General features: G+C 39.8%; 2 protein-coding genes across 2 annotated transcripts in view; both read left to right on the forward strand.

Moving 5' to 3' along the window:
* jakmip2 (janus kinase and microtubule interacting protein 2) overlaps nucleotides 1–19300 on the forward strand; it is an 83395-nt gene that overhangs the window by 36179 nt on the left and 27916 nt on the right. The window contains 7 exon segments of the mRNA XM_034177998.1: nucleotides 3819–3839; nucleotides 3841–3918; nucleotides 6064–6165; nucleotides 6624–6677; nucleotides 6794–6859; nucleotides 6936–7004; nucleotides 7306–7383. Coding sequence (XP_034033889.1) covers nucleotides 3819–3839; nucleotides 3841–3918; nucleotides 6064–6165; nucleotides 6624–6677; nucleotides 6794–6859; nucleotides 6936–7004; nucleotides 7306–7383 — 468 coding nt within the window.
* On the forward strand, nucleotides 11004–18599 carry LOC117517086 (janus kinase and microtubule-interacting protein 3-like). The gene is made up of 4 exons (XM_034177999.1): nucleotides 11004–11129; nucleotides 11279–11343; nucleotides 13958–14033; nucleotides 17619–18599. The coding sequence occupies exons 1-4, from the start codon at nucleotides 11055–11057 to the stop codon at nucleotides 17745–17747; spliced, it is 345 nt and encodes a 114-aa protein (XP_034033890.1). The 5' UTR covers nucleotides 11004–11054; the 3' UTR covers nucleotides 17748–18599.

Below are 19300 nucleotides of genomic sequence, written 5' to 3' on the forward strand. Positions count from 1 at the left end.
TCTCACTCAAGGCCTGCCCACAGGGAAATGACGTCACCGACACGCGTGAAAAAACCTCACGCATGCGCACGAAGGTTCAAGCATGATTGGTGTAATTGCATGTCAATCAAATCCATATAGTTTTTTTTTTATAAAACTGCCAGTTAGTTTTATAAGATACCTTGTAGTTTTGTGTCATGTCTGTGATCTGCTTTTTTTTCTACAAAATTAAACACTGAATGAACATCCTCCGAGGCTGGTGATTCCATAATTATTGCCAGAGGTTGTATACGCAGGTGCAAAAAATTATAGGCTGTTCATCTGCAATGATCTCCAGTGCTTTAAAATGGACAGTTTGTGAGACGACCCCCAAACTCTGAATTCAAGCCACAGTTCACCGTGAAGACAGTGAAGCATGGTGGTGCAAGTATCATGATATGTTAGCATGATGATATGATATATATATATGATATGACCATGTTTCTCCTACTATGGTGTTGGGCCTATATATTGCATACCAGGTATCATGGATCAGTTTGGATATGTCAAATACTTGAAGAGGTCATGTTGCCTTGTGCTGAAGAGGACATGCCCTTGAAATGGGTGTTTCAACAAGACAACGACCCCAAGCACTCTAGTAAACAAGCAAAATCTTGGTTCCAGTCCACAAAATTAATGTTTTGGCGTGGCCTGCCCAATCCCCGGACCTAAATCCAATTGAGAACTTCTGGGGTGACATCAAAAAGCTGTTTCTGAAGGCAAAACCAAGAAATGTGAATGAATTGTGGAATGTTGTTAAAGAATCTTGGAGTGGAATAACAGCTGAAAGGTGCCACAAGTGGTTGACTCCATGCCTCGCAGATTTGCAGAAATCATGAAAACTGTGGTTATACAACTAAATACTAGTTTAGTGATTTACAGGATTGATAAAAAGCAGTTTGAACATAATAGTTTGAGTTTGTAGCATCAACAGCAGATGCTACTATTATGTGAACACCCCCTTTTCTACTTTTTTTTTTTTTACTAAAGCCCAATTTCATAGCCTTAAGAGTGTGCATATCATGAATGCTTGTCTTGTTGGATTTGTGAGATCTACTGGTACCTTGTTTCCCATGTAACAGTAAGAAATATACTCAAAACCTGGATTGGACTTTTTAGTCACATAGCACTACTATTATTCTGAACACTACTGTATGTATGTATGACTCAGCCTATCTCAGAGGATCGGAACTATTTCACTGTCATTCTCCATCACCGTTTCTGGGTGAATGTTTGTCCCATCTGTACCCAGCTTAATATCACAATATTTACAAGTTTATCCACTGGATACATGAAGCAGCCTTATTTTGTCTGTTTATGTGCTCAGCATTTGCTAATTAAGGGCAGCCACTAATAATAGGATCAATGGTTTCTTAAAAGTGGCTGCAGTGTCGCCAGGGTTTGATCATGAGCTTTGCAGGTTGAGTATTAGTCAAGGTCTGCTTCTTCATCTGTATTAGCATGTTTAACTTCCATGTATAACTAACAGGGCTATTCCACAGGGCATCATTCTACTGCGATCGCCCATGATCCAAAAAAGTGCAAAACCGGAATGAAACGACTTAATCCGGCTTGCCTCCTAATGGACTGGCTTATGAAGTGTAGACCTGGCGACCCACCCGAAATGAAAGAAAGGAGCTGCGCCCTCTCCCGGATGTGATCAAAAATCCCAACAAACTCTGTTTCGGCTTCAAATTTTTACCCCGGTGGAGCATGATCAAACATGTTTCAAGCCATAGTTGCTATGGGTTAAGTCCCAACATGATTGAAGCCATTAAGATTGTGAATACCTGGAAGTAATGAAGTACTATTAATGATTTTGAGAATCGGGATGACATTTTTTAACGGTTCAAAAATAGCATCCCGATTTCAAATCTGGTGCCGATGATGGTCGTAACTACTGTGTATACCAAGTTTGCTCAACATTGATAATGATGGATCAAGAAATTACTGTGATGCTTTCAAAACGTGCCCCGATTTGCTATACAGGAATAAACGGGAAGGAACAGTGCTCTGTGGAACAACCCCATAAAAGTTGGGGACATCAACCTCTTTCTGATAATTTTGTGCTTCCCTGCTGTTTCCCTAATTTATACTTACATATTTACAGTGAGGAAAAATAAGTATTTGAATACCCTGCGATTTTGCAATTTCTCCCACTTAGAAATCATGGAGGGGTCTGAAATTTTCATCTTAGGTGCATGTCCACCGTGAGAGACATAATCTAAAAAAAAAAAAAAAAATCCGGAAATCACAATGTATGATTTTTTTTAATATTTATTTGTATGTTGGTGCTGCAATAAGTATTTGAACATCTACCAACCAGCAAGAATTCTGGCTCTCACAGACCTGTTAATTTTTCTTTAAGAAGCCCTCTATTCTGCACTCTTTACCTGTATTAATTGCACCTGTTTTGAACTTGTTACCTGTATAAAAGACACCTGTTCACACTCAATCAATCACACTCCAACTTGTCCAGCATAGCCAAGACCACCAGGGACAAAACTGTAGACCTGCACAAGGCTGGGATGGACTACAGGACAACAGGCAAGCAGCTTGGTCGAAGACAACAACTGTTATTATTTATTAGAAAGTGGGAGAAACACAAGATGACGGTCAATCTCCCTCGGTCTGGGATTCCATGCAAGATCTCACTTTGTGGGGTAAGGATGATTCTGAGAAAGCTCAGAACTACACAGGAGGACCTGGTCAATGACCTGAAGAGAGCAGGGACCACAGTCACAAAGATTACATTAGTAACACATGATGCTGTCATGGTTTAAAATCCTGCAGGGCAGCAAGGTCTCCCTACTCAAGCAAGCACATGTCCCAGGCCCATTTGAAGTGAAGTGACCACCTGGATGATCCAGAGGAGGCAATGGGAGAAGGTCATGTGGTCAGATGAGACCAGAATAGAGCTTTTTGGAATCAGCTTCACTTACAATGTTTAGAGGATGAGAACAACCCCAAGGAAGGCATCCCAACTGTGAAGCATGGGTGTGGAAACATCATACTCTGGGGGTGCTCTTCTGCAAAGGGGACAGGACGACTGCACTGTATTGAAGGGAGGATGGATGGGATCATGTATTGTGAGATTTTGGCAAACGACCTCCTTCCCTCAGTAAGAGCATTGAAGATGGGTCAGGGCTGGGTCTTCCAGCATGACAATGACCCCAAACACACAGCCAGGGCAACTAAGGAGGGGCTCTGTAAGAAACATTTCAAGGTCCTGGAGTGGCCTGGCCAGTCTCCAGACCTGAACTCAATAGAAAATCTTTGGAGGGAGCTGAAACTCCAAACCTGAAAGATTTGGAGACAATCTGTATGGAGGAGTGGACCAAAATCCCTGCTGCAGTGTGTGAAAACTTGGTGAAATCTACAGGAAACATTTGACCTCTGTAATTGCAAACGGAGGCTAATGTACCAAATATTAACACTGATTTTCACAGGTGTTCAAATACTTATTTGAACACCTGATTTCTAAGTGGGAAAACTTGCAAAATCGCAGGGTGTTCAATATCTTATTTTCCTCACTGTATATCATCCTTCCATTTCCAGGTTTTGTTTGTTTTTTTAATCATATGTCGATCTCTCTTTATGTCACTTGGTTTTGCTGGTATTGTCCTTTTGACTTTGAATTACTAATCAAACTGAAGGTTATGTGTCTGTTAGCAATCTCATTAACAAATGGCACAAAAGGCATGCTGTATTTTTTTTTTTTTTTAGTGGAGTTAATAAAATAAGTTTGATCTAATTTTGCACAGTTCAAACTAAATAACATTATCTATTGTACTCTTCAGGTGGACAAGCTGGAGTCAGAGAAACAGTCGGGCACAACAGGAGCTACAGGATTCCAGAGACCAGAATGAGCTGTTTAGAGTCAGGATACTGGAGCTCGAGGTGTGCCACAAGGATCCCTGTCAGGATTTGCTTTAGTGACTTCACAAACCCTCATTTTTAATGAGCACAAATGAGTATCAAGATGCCGTATCAATTACAAACCTTTTCCCTACAGGAATTAAAAATTTGCTTGGCTGTGAGTTAGAAACACATTTTATTCCTATTTAGTGTGTACCGATCAGACAGCGATTCTTTTTAGAATTAAAGTGAAATCTCATCATATTTCACCAGTGTTCATTAGGCAGTCTGATATAAATGATTTTATTCCTAAAAAATTATTAGTCCTTGGCTTTGGAAAGCTGAGGCATGTACCTTGTAAAATGCACAGAGTGTATTAATAGATAAATGAGCCTTTGTGGACATGGACACATTTCAACCTGTGGCTTTCTTGTGTTGTTTGTTCAGTTTTTGGGGGTTGGCACTCAATACACATTAGTAAGACTTGAGCACAGCGATTCCTTTGGATCTACCGAATACTGCCATCTGCTGGCCATGTCTGGGCTTGTTGCAGTGAATAATCTTACTGGCAGAAATAGTCACAGAGAATTCTAAGACCATGACCAAAAATGCCTTGAAAAATGTTTGTAAAATATCATCTTGAAGACTTGACAGTCTTCATCAGCAGTCCAAAGGGTTTGTGACACAGAGATTCAGTGTCAGTATGACCCCACAAACAAAAGACTGAGGACTATGGGATGTCCTAGGCTTCCTTTGGTGTGTTACACCACTGTGTTTTACATTTTGCCCTTTATGCTTTCAAAGGTGCTGCTACTCTTTCAAACGTTGCTCTCGTGGTTCAGTGACAAAGGTTTCTCTTTGTTCCAAACTATATCAGAAGGTGCACCAAATTGTGCTTCTAATGCTTGAGTAAGATGTTTCATGCTTCTGGTATTGGGATTTGGCTGTAAGATGATTTTTCAGTGGGGTGTACAGTGGCTTAGTGGTTAGTAGCTGGTGATGGACTCATGCTACGACTTTTGTGCCCATGTATATTGTGTGTAACAATAATGTGTTGCTGTAGGCATGAAGTTAAATCTAACACTGCTGCTAACAACTCTGTTTCTCGAATGTGCTTCGTAACAAAAGCGTTTTGATGTCACAGTTATAGTAAAGACTTTTACTGTGAAAGTCACAGTGATTGTGGCAACCTCACGCTGACGTACTTCATGAGACTCGACATTGAAGTTTTTTACAATATACAAACATGACGTTTTTTTTTTTTGTTGTTGTTGTTTTTTTCCAGGAAGTCGTTTCGCAACATTACTGTCTGAATAGATTCCATCATGTATGACAAAGGAGAGTGAGCAACACTAAGGACTAGGGTTGGGAATCCAGCTCATGTGGATGAAATCTGGATTGTTTTCTAGCCGGATGGTGATCAGACCTGTTTTTCAAATCCGGCTCGTCCTATATATGCATCTAAATTCAATCAGGCTCGGTCCGAAAGAGATGTGTCTGGAAGTGAGAGTGCGGGAGTGTGTGCAACTGTGCATGTAGATCTGGATATGCCAGCATGGGTGTGCGATCAGGATGTGACACATGGAAGGGAAAGGGAACTGACCTGGTGCATTTTCTAGGCAAGAAGGCGCAGCAGAGAAAGAAGGCTGTTTGCTCTCCTCGCCGTTGCAGCGGACTGAATGGCGCCATGTGGGGGAGGACGCTGTGGGTGCACGGATGTATTGAGGAAGTTTGACCTCTTGACCCTTAAGTTAACTGGATTCTAGACACTTTTGTGTTCAGACCTCAACCAATCCTGCTCAGATTTACTCAAATCTAAAACAGACTGATTTATCATTCAGATCCAAAAAAAACCCCAACAAAAATGAACCATTTGAATACTCAAGCTAGATTGCCAGCTGTGTCTGAAAGGGTCTAATTGATGGCATTTTGCAAGCTGAGCTAAGCTCAATTAAGAACAAACAACAACAAAAAACAAAATGTTGGAATGTAAATCGACAGTTTCCACAGTTTGGACAAACTTTAGTAAGTAAAGAAGCTTAATAATGCATTTACTCTCTCAAGATGTTTTTGTTGTTTCACTGTGAATGCAACATATTCATGTCTGAGCATTTTCACAGATCATCCTTATTCTTTGTGCACGGTGAGTCGGGAGACACCTTTTAACGCTTGTGCTGTTTTTTGTAGGAGCGTGAGCGGAGGTCGCCTCCGTTCAACCACTTGAGGATGCATCCCTTCTCTGAGGGAATCAGCGCGCTGCAGATTTACTGCATGAAGGAAGGAGTCAAGGTAGGAGCAGTGCTCAGTATCGTAAAGAATCAGAGCAGGTTTTAGTCCCCATATTCCAACAGCAGACCTTTAGCTCTCTCTCTCTTTTTTAAATGTAACAGCAATATATCAGTGTTAGAAATCTTCTGAGGTACTGTCTATGCTTGACAAATACTGAGTTAGATTAGGTAGAACTTTATTATTCCCTTGGGAAGACTCCGTCAGGAAAATGAGGTTCCTGCAGCATTGTATAGCAGCACACAAGGGTAAGAAGCACACAGAGTATCAAACGTGAAAGTTAAAAACAGTTTGCAAATCTAAATATAAAAATTAAACAAATATAATATCAGAAATACTGCCTGCTACTGGTTTACTGGCTACTAGTGTTCCTCTCCTTCCAGTCCTCTGTCTTCTTGTGCTAAACATTCTAACATTCTAAACATTTGAATAAAGTTGCATTTAAATGCCTTTTTTCACAGGATGTATGCATACCAGACCTCATCAAACTTCTTGATATCCTGGGAGACAACGGGGTAAAGCATATCCACATATAGCCTCCCCATGTCAACAGGGATGCTCAAGCAGGAGCCTTTTTTTTTTTGGTGGGCAGGGGGTCTAACTTTGTTCAAACTTTTCCCTCTTTGTATAGAACTTGAGAAATGAGGAGCAAGTGGCCATCATTCAAGCGAGCACAGTCTTGTCACTCGCAGAAAAAGTAAGTTTGAATGTTTGTCTAAAATATCCACAGTGTCAGGATGCAGACTGATGTTGTGCTGTTTGCTGCCCTCTAGTGGATCCAGCAGATTGAGGGGACGGAGGCAGCGCTTCATCAAAAGATGATGGATCTTGAGATTGAGATGGTGAGTTACAATAATTGCTGGAGATTTGATGCACTGGAAACAAAACAAAACAAAACCCACAGACACATTCAATTTAGAACTTAAGTCATTCTGGGTCAAAATATGTGCAGAAATATTCATATTGTAAAATACTCCTGATTTATTTGTTTATTCAAAATGGTATATTGTTTAATGACATGGACTCAGCATTAGTTTAGTAATGGAGCACCATATTACTGCTGAATATACAAACAAACTGTTTTATTTATTTATTATTATTTCTTTTCACTTATCCACTGTCCGTGATTGCTCCCCTGCACAGGAGATGTTCTGCAAACAGAAAGGATATCTAGAAGAGGAGTTGGATTACAGAAAACAGGCACTGGACCAAGCCTACATGGTGAGTATGTGCATGTGTACTTGGATATTAATCACATTTTGCAGTACTCTGTTGATAGAGAATTATTTCATATGTAGGGACAAAAAAATTTGTTTTCTTCTTCAGGTAGCGCATGTAGCTCAGTGTGATGAGGAGTTGGGCTACCAATAAGTAGACCTGGGTTCAACCTATGAGCACGCAAACCTGTTTGTGTCTCTGGACAAAACATTTAATCTGCATTGTCTCATTCCACCCAGCTGTAAATGGGTACTGCCTTGGCTGGGGAGGTATTTGGTGTCCCAATCAGGGGGAGTCGTACACTCTCCTCCACTTTACTCTACGGAATGCTGGGATAAGCACCAGCATGAGCTTTTCTGGTGAATGAAAATGGCAGATAAACATAATGAAATGCTGGACGAGCACTATGATAGTTTAATGCTTTGCCAGTGTGGCCACAATTACCATATTTTCCGTACTATAAATCACACAGGAATATTTGTCACAGCTATGCATTGTAGAGGGAAAAACATATATACAGGGTGCGCCTATAAAATGTTAGCACTTTTTTAATTCATATAATTAGAGAGTGTACTACAACAACCCACATTGATGCCCTCTAGACCAACATCCATCAGGAAATTCGGAGAATCCCTCTTGAGATGTTTGGCAATGTCGTCACAAACTTCATTGTGCGTGTTGCAGCTGTAATCCAAAGAAGAGGAGCGTGGATTGAACATGTCATCAATTATTGAACTGTGCGGAAAACAAGAGACAAAGTGGGAAACCTTTGGTATCAAATGTTAATTTGATGCTTCTGTTACAATTCTGTAAATAAAATTTTCAAGTAAGTTCTCATTTCAAAAAATTATGTACGATCAAAAAGTGGTAACATTTTATTGGCCCACCCTGTACATCACACCAGTCTATAAGTCACATTTATTTTTGAAATGTGGTGATACAATTTAATGCAACAAGATGTGAAATTAATTTAATCGGTGCGTTATTTATATATAGCCTAAATGTCACATTATTGAGCAGAAGCAAGAAGCTAATGTTATTTACGAGGCACAAAATTTGAACAAACGGCTTCTTGCCTAAACTGAACAGACAGTCACGGGTGAGGTAAACGTACACTGTAATTAAACATTTAAAAATTCAGCACAATATTTATTTAGAACGCAAACACTGCCTTAGCAACCAGAAGCTAATAAGCAAATTAATGTAGTTAAATGAGGCACAAACAACTCCAGTAAACTGTTTCCTGTTGCCACTGAAGGGACAATCATAGGTGACGTAAATGTGCAATGTAATTAACTGCTTAAAAAGTCATCTCATTATTCATAACACACACTGCATTAGCCAGCAGAAGGTAATGAGCTCATTCATGTTATAGTACAAGACACAAAGAACTCAAGTAAATTGTTGTCACTTAAGGAATGATCATAGGTGAGCTAAATGTGCAGTGTAATTAAACATTTGAAAACACATTTTAAGAACATTTGAAACAAATAATAGCATTCCCATAGCTTAGCCTAGCTGACTTGCTGTTGCTGTTCTTGTTGACTCACATGCCCCTGAACAAGTGCAAAGGTATTGTAAAGATTATATTCCCTCTTTATATTCCAGAGCACGGCATTTCAGTTTGAGAGCATGATTTCTTAAATTTATATATTCTCTAAGACACACATCTTTCTCAAGTCACATTAGAACATAAGTCGCAGGACCTTCAAAATTAGTAAGGAAAGCATTGTCTGGAAAAACACAGCAGTTTCCTTGAGCCACACGATGCATTCATAAATGATATTGCCGTTATCAACCAAATTCACATTCTAAAGGTTTCACCAAAGATACCTGACAAGATAAATACTCCAATAATCACACATGATGTGTAATGTGTATATATGACCAAGAAAAATGTTTTTAGCAACTGTGTGCTAATTTATTCTCAAGAATTAATTAATTCTCACAACATTTCATGTTTTGTGAGCTATTATTTTATCGACTCAGCTATCTGCTGTACAAGACACAGAGAACTATAGCCTCATTTCTTTAGAATTGATGTAAATGAAGTCCAAAACATTTTTGCTGACTTTGAATTCAATTTCAGTTTCAATTTAATTAGCGTGTAATGCGCCATATCACAGCAAAAGCCATCTCAAGGCACCTTACATGGAGCAATTCAACATAAAATTTAAATAAATTAATTAAAAATGAATAAAAAAATTTCAAATACATAATTAAAAACAGAACTAAAATAATAAAACAAATAAAAATAAAAACTATTCATAAGAAAGAAAATAAAAATGGGTTTTCAGTCTTGACTCACGGTCACAGGAAGACTGTTCCACAGGGTGGGTGCACAATGAAAAAAGGCTCTTTGACCTGCTGACTTCTTCTTCACCCTGGGAACACAGAGAAGTCCCGCATCCTGCGACCGCAAAGCCCGGACCGGCAAGTAAAGTTCCACCAGATCAGCCAGATAAGATGGCGCCAGTCCATGAACAAACCTCAATAACAAAACCTTAAAATCTGCTCTCACAGAGGCAGGGAGCCAGTGCAAGGATGCCAAATGGGTGTGATATTTTCAGACCTTCTGCTACGTGTCAAAAGTTTGGCGGCAGTGTTCTGAACCAGCTGAAGACCCCTAATGCTGGACTGCGGTAACCCTGAAAATAAAACATCTACAATAATCTAATCTAGAAGAAACAAAAGCATGAATCAGGGTCTCAGCATCAGCCATAGACAGGATGGGGCGGATCCTCGCTATATTTCTCAGATGGAAAAAAGCAGTCCTAATACTATCCCCTGATTGTGGAGGTCAAAAGACAGCGTGGGATCAAAAATTACTCCAAGGTTCCTCATTTTGTCCATGTGATGTATGACACAGAAACCCAGGCCGAGCGCCAGCTGGTCAAACTGATGCCGATGTCTCGCTGGACCAAGAACCATCATTTCGGTCTTAACCAAAGTTAAAAGTTACTAGACATCCAACTTCTCATGATAGAAGACAGTCCTCCAGGAATTTTATGGGAGTGAGATGGCATGTAGAACTGAGTATCATCAGCGTAACATAACATTGAAATGTTCATGTTTCCATTCAGTGACTTGTCTCAAGAAAAACACATAATTAAAGCAATGATTTTTATTAAAAATAATCCTTTTTATTTTCTTTGTCCAGTTGCTATAGGTATAAAAAATGTGTATAAATATGGGTTTAATTCTTAAATAGTTTAATGCAATGTACAGTTAAAGCTGAAAGTTTACACTATACAAGCACATCTTGATGGTTTCATTACAACACCCAATGTGGTGGTATACAAAGGCAAAATTACAAAAAAACAAATATTTCTCTTCTCTAAACAGCAATCCAGGAGTTGGAGGCAACATTATACAATGCCTACAGCAGGACAAGGTATGTCACACTCCAGCATGTTACACGCACTATTATTATTTATTATGAGCAGGTGTAGAAAATAGATATATTATTTATTATTATAACATTATTAGGCAAAATGGAGAAAATCTCACATGAAGATGTTGTCATGAGTGGAGACATGAGCTGAACCCATCACAGTGTCTGCTGTAGTATGTTTGCTGGTTCTTCTCCTGCAGGTGATAAAGTATGGTGAACCTCTGGATGAGCTTCAGAGGGATGAGCTGCGGACGGCGGTTGGAGAAAACTGAGGCGGCAGATGTTGAGGAAGAGTCGAGAGTACGACTGTCAAATTCTCCAGGAGAGGATGGAGCTGCTGCACCAGGCACATCAGGTCAGTTGCTGATCTGTGTGATTGGACAGTTTTTTGTGTGATCACATGGCAGCACTGAGGAGCCGTCTGTGACCCTCCTGGCTTCTGCCTGTTAGAATCACATGTCGTTTTTTTTTTTCTGCTCTTCCATGCTGCTTCCTTGTTTGCAGAGAATTCGTGACCTGAAGACAAGACGGAAATCCAGAGGAGGCAGATTAAAGACTTGGAGGCAAAGGTTTGTCACGTTTGAGTTAATGTGACCTTATTTTGCATATCTGGTATTGTCAGACATGAGCTATAGTGACGGCCCAAAGATGTTTTTTTTTTTTTTTCACAGCCCATAAGATGATGGTCACTCTTCAAAAAAAAAAAAAATATATATATATATAAATAAATAAATAAAAGGAGGTTCAACATGGTTTGAATACCCCCCCCCTTTTTTTTTTTTTTTTTTTTTTTTTTTTAGGAGACCAGCTCATTTGGCCCAGGACTTATACTCATTCATTTTCAACGAAAACGATCGGTGTCATTTAGAATTGTGTTATTTGTACCAATGAAAAAAGAGGTGAATGCATGAGGTTACGCTCGTGGGATATCTGCCAGATCTTTGTTTCTTGGTATCAAAATCTGTATTGGGAGAGAAAAGATACAAATATGGATTTTTTTTTTTTTTTTTTGCATAATTATAGAAAATTTACTTATAATTACAGTGTATGTAGTAGGGGTTGTACAACTTCAGAGCTTTCTAAAGTCAACATTTCATAAAAATCGGGTCAAATTGATGAACCACTGATGGTGTCATAAATCAAGAAGGGACATGTTTTATTGCAATCTCCGTGCAGATTTGTTTGTGCACTGAACTGTGCTACCCTTAACTCTGATCATCACTCTATATCACTACTATTTACTTATGACTTATATTAACCTTCAGCTATAAGTCTGACATGAAAAATGAGTACAACATTGAGGTGTTGTTGGTACCTAATGTCTAAAGTCTGGTTTTCATTACTGATTCCCGATACCGTTTTGTCTATCATTTCATTCAAAGTGGTTTAAAAAGAGTATTGTAGGACATTGTGACCATTTGGGAAAGTTTTAAACATGTTGTAGAATTTTATGGCATCAGGTAGAAGTGAAAAATCTGATTTAATTGGTGCAAATTGGGGTAATCTTGCATAAAAGCAAGTCAAAGTGACAGTTGGGTACAACGTGCAGCTCCGTCTGATCCTCCTCCAGCACATGAAACTCATGAAAAGCATGTGATGCTCATCAACAGAAGACTCTTTTTTTAGATTTTAACCAAAGCCATTTTAACTTTTTGGAAAACTGGGAGGGAAATGCAAGAAGTAGCTTTTTGCAAAAACATGTAATGGGAATTGCACGTAATCAGCAATAATTGCTTACAATCATAGAATAGTATGTAATAGTAAGAACTGCAATTACATATGAATTTTGGCTTGCAATTGTAAAAATTGGACCCAATTTCCTCAATTTTAAATGGGGTCAAAAATCGCTAATGGAAGACCAAACTAATATGTTGAGCTGGGACTTCGCCGAGGGCAGTCGCATCTCTGATTAATTGATCTGGATTAATGATCTTGATTAATTGCTGTATTTGTCTGAAGTAATTGGGTGTGATGTTGAATTGTCCTTTTAGGGGTCAATAGAGTTGTTTGAATCTTGAATCTATGAGAAGAATACAACAGCATGAAATACAAATAAATCAATAAATAATTTATGAACACAAACAACTAAATCTACTTTTTACAGTACAATAGATAGAAAACTTTATTTTCTATTTGCACAAAGTACATTTGAATTATTGCAATTACTTGGCAAACTGGCACTCAGATCAGGATAATAAGCAACAGAACTGATTTTTTTAATAGTACTACCTTTGAGAATTAAATATCTGCTGATATTTACACTCCTGACTTCATGTGTTCTATTGGTGATCTGGTTGTTTTTAATACACTCAAAAAACTGACCCAACTAAATGAAATTATCTTGCATAGATGTGCATTATTTGACTTGGTGCTGCATCTATTTATGAGATGGAATCATGCACATAATTGAATTGAGTTCATATTTTGAGTGTACCCCTATTCCACAGAGCACCGTTCCTTCCCATTTCGCCCCAAATAGCAAATCAGGACATGTTTGAAGTATATCAGCACTTTGAGCTTCTGATATAGATTGAAAAGTGCTATATAAATGCAGTCTATTTATCATCTTTGTCAATCTTGAACAAACTTGGTATGCACAGTAGTACGGCCCATCGTCAGCACCAGTTTTTAAAATCGGACTGAAATTTTTGAGGTGTTCAAAAATTTCATCCCGATTGTACCAAATTGTCATCATTACGCGGCCACTTCGGGTGTCGTAGTCTTAACAAGTTACGGCAGTAGTCTTAGGAGTTCAGGCTTGATACTGTTTGCTTGTGCTCCATCAGGGTAAAAATGTGAAGCAAAACCAGCCTTTGTGTGGCTGAGAACACAGCCGGGGGCAGCTTTGCTTTCGTTTTTGAGCAGGTTGCCAGGTAAGAGCTTTATAAACCAGCAGTTGCCCTGCACTTTCTAAGCCATCCATTCATCCCGTTTTTGCACTCTTTCAGCATCGTGGGGTGATCGTAATAGAACGGTATCCTGTGGCATAGGGATGTTGGTGTTGTGAACTTTGGGGAAGTGGATGAATTCATGCAACTTTTTTTTTTACACAGTATTATTCAGAGCTGATATCATGTGTTCTCTGCTGTTACTAACAGATCTCATGTATTCCTCTAATTCTCTTTTTGTCCCCTCTGTCTTCCCTTCTTTCCCCCTCTCTCTTTTTCTTCTTGCCTTCTGTAGTTTCGTTTTTGTTCTTGTTCTTTTCTCTTGCCTTTATCCTTTGGCCTTGAAGTCTTTGGCGTGTCCCTTAGAAAAGGTGAGTCTTGAGTAGAAAGCTCAAAATGCCACCGCCTCTTCAGGACTGCGGCCAGATTTTTTTATATTTTCAACTTATTAATTTAACTGCATTTTGCAGAGTGCATACCTTAGGTTTTACAAAGCCTAGGAAAAGCTGACAGGCTTTGCTTTGGGATTCTCTGACTGCCTCCACCATTACTTCCTCATACAAATTTGTCTAGCATGAGCATTATTTGTATCAACACGCTCGTCCATTCCCAAAGGAATGTTCCCATATTGTGGTGGGATGGAGGCTAAAGTACAGATTAAAGACATGTTTGTCTCTTTGTAACTGCATGGCAATAGTTCATTTGTACAACCCCTGGCAAAAATTATGGACTCACCGGCCTCGGAGGATGTTCATTCAGTTGTTTAATTTTGTAGAAAAAAAGCAGATCACAGACATGACACAAAACTAAAGTCATTTCAAATGACAACTTTCTGGCTTTAAGCAACACTATAAGAAATCAGGAAAAAAAATTGTGGCAGTCAGTAACGGTTACTTTTTTAGACCAAGCAGAGGGAAAAAAAAATATGGAATCACTCAATTCTGAGGAAAAAATTATGGAATCATGAAAAACAAAAGAACGCTCCAACACATCACTAGTATTTTGTTGCACCACCTCTGGCTTTTATAACAGCTTGCAGTCTCTGAGGCATGGACTTAATGAGTGACAAACAGTACTCTTCATCAATCTGGCTCCAATTTTCTCTGACTGCTGTTGCCAGATCAGCTTTGCAGGTTGGAGCCTTGTCATGGACAATTTTCTTCAACTTCCACCAAAGATTTCAGTTGGATTAAGATCCGGACTATTTGCAGGCCATGACATGACCCTATGTGTCTTTTTGCAAGAAATTTTTTCACAGTTTTTGCTCTATGGCAAGATGCATTATCATCTTGAAAAATGATTTCATCCCAAACATCCTTTCAATTGATGGGATAAGAAAAGTGTCCAAAATATCAATGTAAACTTGTGCATTTATTGATGATGTAATGACAGTCATCTCCCCAGTGCCTTTACCTGACATGCAGCCCCATATCATCAATGACTGTGGAAATTTACATGTTCTCTTCAGGCAGTCATCTTTATAAATCTCATTGGAACGGCACCAAACAAAAGTTCCAGCATCATCACCTTGCCCAATGCAAATTCGAGATTCATCACTGAAATGACCTTCATCCAGTCATCCACAGTCCACGATTGCTTTTCCTTAGCCCATTGTAACCTTGTTTTTTTCTGTTTAGGTGTTAATGATGGCTTTCGTTTAGCTTTTCTGTATGTAAATCCCATTTCCTTTAGGTGGTTTCTTACAGTTGGTCACAGACGTTGACTCCAGTTTCCTCTCATTCGTTCCTCATTTGTTGTGCTTTTTGATTTTTGAGACATATTGCTTTAAGTTTTCTGTCTTGATGCTTTGATGTCTTCCTTGGTCTACCAGTATGTTTGCCTTTAACAACCTTCCCATGTTGTTTGTATTTAATTCATGGGAACATACATCATTTGAGGGAAATCCATAGCGTATTTCGCCCCAGCAAACGTCAAAACCTGCAGACAAATTCAAGCCAGATGCACTTAATAACTCAGATAATCAGATAATAACCATAACTGTACACCGTCAGACACCAGCCACCAGACAACTCACCTGTCCAAAAGCAGCGCTGCAAAATCCTCGTGAGTTTGATCGCCAGTCTTCTGTCGCTGCAGCAAGTGGTCAAACCCCTCCACGTGACCTGTGACGTCACCCCAATGGCGTCCTGGCTTTCGAACTTTTGGCACGTGCCAATAATTCAGAATTTGTTTCGATACGGATGAATTTTAATCATGTTCAGATGAATATTTTGGGAATCCTTTATATTAACACTAACGAACAAAATTACTTTGGTACCCGTCAAATTATAACAATCGTCTCAATTTCAGGATGCTTCCTGGCACTCTAGCTTTAAACATGCCATATCCGTTCTCTGGAATGCTTCCTCTGGGCATCTACCCACTCGCTTTCTTAATGACGTTGGTTAAATGCCCACCCTAAATTAATATCTTATTAAAGTTGATTAAACACCCACTCTAAAATAAATTTCATGACTCAACACATTGTTTTCACATTTTTTCTCATCCCTTCTGTGTCTTACCTGTGACGACATCTTCATTGTCCACTGGTAGTCGTCACGTGACAATGATGTCAGTTTGAGAGTTTGCAGTATGAGAGCTGCACACAAGGCGGAACAGATTTGGCACCACCTGTCACTAAATGGCTAAGTTATTTGTGGTTTATTTTTTTTAATTTGTGATAAAATACAGTATGTGGAGCGGTGGGTGTTCAAAGGAATATCCTGTTGGCTCTCATGCATCAGCCCACCCCCTCTTCAGGCACTATTTCGCCAAGGGCATTCTGACACCCGGGGCATTCCGATGACCAAGTATGACAATTTTGTTTTGCTAACAAAAAGGGCCTAATAATAATTTCGAAAGGGAAAAAAATGTATTTGACCATTGTCTTCTCACTCATCCTCATTTGTCTTTTCTTGCTTTCATTTATCTTTCTTTCTTGTGTTCTCATCATCTTGTTCTCATCATCTTAGGTCTGCACAGTTATGGCAAAAAAATAAATAATAATCGTCCATCCATCTTCCATACCTTCTTACTCCAATTAAGGGTAACGTGTGGGGGTGGGGGGTGGAGTGGAGCTCAGTAGTCATAGGGTGTGAGGTCGGGTTCACTCTGGACAGGACGCCAGTCTATCGCAAAGCCACATGTTCATCCAACCTGCATGTCTTTGGAAGTGGGAGACACGGGCAGACACAAACACGGGCAGAACATGCCAACTCCACACAGAAGGCTCCAGGTGGGAGGCGAACCTACAACCTTCTTGCTGTGAGGCAACAGTGCTAACCACTAATCCACCATGCTCACATAATAATCATTTTGGCCAAAATTTAATTCTCCATTATTCAACGCATTTACTTAATGACTTTTAGTGCCAAACAGAAGTTGGCAAAGTAACAGTTTTATTTAAATTACCTTATTTTTCTAATTGTTGGAAGCCACAGTCATATTTGAAATCCATTTTTTTCCCAAATTGCCCAGTTTTAGTTCAAAACATTAACAGACCAGATCAACTGACCTACCTGCCCAACTAATCTGGGTTCCTGGATTGGAATCCCACTCATGCTACCTGTCTGTGTCCTTGGAAGCAGTCTACGTGGACTCGGTCCAACCAGCTGTAAATGGCTACCAGGCTGGGCTTGGGAAGTAACCTGCACTAGACTGGCTTCCCGTCCATGTAAACTCAAGTAGACTCTCATCTGCTTCATAGTCTGTAGTCTGGAGATAAGCACTGGCACTGATGGGCGCATGGGGCCTTTATAGGTCTAACTTCTCGTTCAAATTATTCTTCACTCTGTCAGGGCTTTTTTGTACACAGAGACATACACACATTACAATATCCTGTGCTACCAGCAGTGCCCAGATTATAAAAAAACTCTAATCCTGAACGTGATCATTTGCAACTGTAGTGTATTTTGATGTAACCTCTACCTTCCCACATCACTGTGTCTCTTTCTCAGGTGACATGTCCACTTGGACATCTCATCAGTGTTATCTGTTTTTTGGACAAGCATGGAACAGTTTGCGGGCCGGCGGCCACCCGCGTCATAACATCAGTGACGGCTGTAGGTGGACGTGTCGTGTGTTGACCCTGAACGTTCACATCTCTGATTTTCCTTCTTCTTCTTCTTTGGATGTCTGGATGCTGCCAACAAAGACATTTTCCAAATGCTGTTGGCGTCAGACGTCTGTCCAGACAGTTGGGATCCACCTAACAGAAGAACGTACACGCATACACTCACGACACGATACAAAACACGCTTTGACAAATCCAAACCAAAGCCTGTGACAAGCTGTCTCTGCCGTGCAGGGGACGAGTGTTCATTCCATCTTTCCACAGCAGGAAGAAAAAGAAACCACTCCTTTGTTTCTCCTTTATAAACCAGAAAGGATGTTCTTCACGAATGCTGAACAGAAGAGAGCCAACTCAGGGCCCACGAGCGTGGAGGCTGTTTGGACAGAGTGGTCTCAGGTCAGGCTATGGCGGCAAACGCCCGGAAAAGCCTCACACAGCCTGCTTGGTGCCGCCGGACGTCTCCCCTCCCGCCGTGCCCCCTACAGAGATGGTGCGTGTACAGACACGATAGCCAGGGGAGGACACTCAGGTTTTCCGCCACACACTTGCATTGTCCACGCGGGAAGCGATGTTGTTCAAATCCTCCGTCCCCCTGCGCTCAGCCTGGATCTCCATAGAAAAAACGTACAGATTGTGAAAACGCATCTTTATTCTGTCTGAAAAACCAGCTGACTGTATGAGTTTTACTCTCTGGTTTTCTTCCTGGTCGTTACTGATTTTTTTTTTTTTTTTTTTTTTTTACAGCTCCCAAAACTTAGACACTGTGTACTAATATTTCCACAGAGAGAAAAACCTCCCCCCTCTTCTGTACTGTAATATACATTTGTTGATATGTACATGAGTCTTATTTCATGTAGTGTCCCCCTTCTGTTCCTGTGAAAAGTTGCACTTTGTTTTCCTCCTGAAGCAGCTCGAGCAGTTGATGCACTTGGCCGTTACGAGTGACTCAGCGGAGTATAAATTGTGGTGACAGCTGCATAGGTGATCTTTATTTAATTCAAGTTTTTAACTGAAAAATCTTTGAATATGAATGTGGAATAATGGAATTTATGGCCTGGCCTTCCTCTCTCACTCCTCTATAGCATTTCTTAAGTTTTTTGCTTGACCAGCAGGTGGTGCTGGTGTCATGTAACCTTTAAAAGGGTAATATTGTTCAAAATTAGATTTTAGTTAATTTTACACATAAATATAATTGGGGTTTTGTGGTAATTATCCTTGAAGTCCCACAGTCCTGATTTCATATAGAGAAATTCTCCTTATATGATTGTTCTAGACTAGATTGTTCTAAACTTCCGTGGCAAATGTTGCGGAAGTCCATATATGGACTCCTACTTGCTGTGACACACCCACTGAGCCAATTTGTGCTCTGTGTGACATGCCCACACAGTCTGAAGGAAAGAGTGTGAAGGGAGAGGGGGTGTGGCAAACAGCAGCTCCTTTTCATTTAAAGCAACAGGCACAGAAACAATTGGTTCTTCAAGGATGTCTATGCAATATTTTTGGTCCCAAGTTTTCAGATCTGTTCTTGACTTATATTAGATTGCTGTAAGGATGGATAATGTGTTC

This window comes from Thalassophryne amazonica, chromosome 9 (assembly GCF_902500255.1).
Source record: "Thalassophryne amazonica chromosome 9, fThaAma1.1, whole genome shotgun sequence".
NCBI classification, from domain to species: Eukaryota; Metazoa; Chordata; class Actinopteri; order Batrachoidiformes; family Batrachoididae; genus Thalassophryne; species Thalassophryne amazonica.

Coding starts and splice junctions, on each gene's coding strand:
- LOC117517086 (XM_034177999.1), top strand. CDS start 11,055: ATGTTGAGGAAGAGTCGAGAGTACGACTGTCAAATTCTCCAGGAGAGG. Junction 11,130..11,278: donor TGCTGCACCAGGCACATCAG/GTCAGTTGCTGA, acceptor CCTTGTTTGCAG/AGAATTCGTGACCTGAAGAC. Junction 11,344..13,957: donor TTAAAGACTTGGAGGCAAAG/GTTTGTCACGTT, acceptor TGCCTTCTGTAG/TTTCGTTTTTGTTCTTGTTC.